This window comes from Alexandromys fortis, unplaced genomic scaffold (assembly GCF_014885135.2).
Source record: "Alexandromys fortis isolate MF-2015 unplaced genomic scaffold, M_Fortis_MF-2015_v1.1 scaffold_51, whole genome shotgun sequence".
In the NCBI taxonomy this organism is placed as follows: Eukaryota; Metazoa; Chordata; class Mammalia; order Rodentia; family Cricetidae; genus Alexandromys; species Alexandromys fortis.
In genome coordinates, this window is record NW_026067925.1 from 1977199 (window position 1) to 1978912 (window position 1714).

The 1714-nt window shown below is 43.5% G+C and overlaps 1 protein-coding gene across 1 annotated transcript; it reads right to left on the bottom strand.

Moving 5' to 3' along the window:
- Positions 1–340: 340 nt before the first annotated feature.
- Positions 341–1270, bottom strand: LOC126502034 (olfactory receptor 10J1-like). The gene has a single exon (XM_050142794.1). The coding sequence runs from the start codon at positions 1268–1270 to the stop codon at positions 341–343; it is 930 nt and encodes a 309-aa protein (XP_049998751.1).
- Positions 1271–1714: the final 444 nt, after the last annotated feature.

Genomic DNA, 1714 nt, shown 5'->3' on the forward strand with positions numbered 1-1714 from the left:
AGTATTACAGAATATACTAAAAACCCTTTATCCCTGCCTTATAGCAGCCTCTCCTCATTAATTCTGTCTGCTCTCCTGATTTCATTCTGTATCAGGCTTTCCAGATGGCTAATGTACTTCTCAATATTAGTGTTTTATTGCTGTTCATCTGTGAGACTTGTGCCTGCTTGTGTCTCCCTTCCTCAAGTGGTTGAATTTGTGGACCCTTTGTTCTCACCTCCTTTTACCCAATCACTGCTTAATGGCATCATGACTGCTAACTTCGTGGAAATGTCTCCATGTCTTCCTGGAGAATTCCTGGAGAATCTTCAGTGATCCTGTTTGAAATGGGTACAAACTGTCATAGAAGTTTCTTGCCCATGGCCCTATACAAAGCCTCCTTAACTTCTTTGTTCCTTAAGGTGTATACCACAGGGTTCAGGAGGGGTGTGATGACAGTGTAGGTCACAGAAATCAGTTGGTCCTCGTCCCTCGTGTTCTCTGATTTGGGTTTGAGGTAGGCAATGGAGGCACAGCCATAATGGATAACAACCACTGTGATATGAGAGGCGCAGGTGGCAAAGGCTTTCTTCCTGCCCTCAGCAGAGGCAATCTTGAGGATGGTGGAGATGATGAGGATGTAGGAGATAAAAACCAAGCTCATAGGGATCAAGATCACCAACACACTTATGATTAAAGTCAGGATCTCATTGGCAGTGGTGTCGATGCAGGAGAGTTTCATCACAGGTCGGATGTCACAGAAGAAGTGAGCCACCTTGGTGGTACAGAAGGGCAGCCTAAACACAGCGGACACTTGTATCATGGCTACAATTAAACCAATGCTACAGGCTCCCCACACCAGCTGGAGGCACACCCTCTTGTTCATGATGATTGAATACCTCAAAGGGTTGCAAATGGCCACGTAGCGGTCATATCCCATGGCCGTGAGCAAGAAACAGTTGTTGATAGCCAACGTGATGAAGAAAAACATCTGAGTGGCGCAACCTGCCAAGGAAATGGGCTGACTCAGGCCAATAAGGTTGAAGAGCATTTTTGGTATAATGACAAGTGTGTACACCGTCTCTGAAGCTGACAGCATGCTGAGGAAGAAGTACATGGGAGTGTGAAGGTGACGATCAAGACTGATGATGGTCACAATGATGACGTTACCTGCCAGGGTTAATATGTACAGTGCCAGGAACACAACGAAGAGTGTGAGCTGGTGTTCATGGAAGTTAGAGAAACCCTGGAAAGTGAACTCACTCACCAAAGTGTGGTTCTGTTTCTTCATTATGTCAGATATGATATCTAAGAAGGAAAAAATATTAATGATACCAAAGGGGTGATATTGGGAGACTGGGAAATTTTTTTGTGGTTGATCTACTGCATGTTCCTTTTTATTTATATTCACATCCCCTATCAATTTCTTTGAGGAGTAGAACCTGGGGGAGTGCTCCAGTGTTTTCAGTGTGAAGAAATTGCTTGGCTTTTGGAGTTGAATGCTGTAAATCATTTACTTCTTCTGTCATGTGTTGTTCTATCCTGGAGGAGGGCTTAACATCCTTAAGACAAGTTTCCACATCGCTTATAGGGATGTAGTGATAATAACATCATAGCGCCGTTAGCATACAAAAAATTATGCTACTAACTATAACATAAATTAGAACTTTAGAAACATTGAATATGCTGTCAAATAGGGTCCTGAGTGCTGTAGCTACCTACTCAGTCCTGAGCA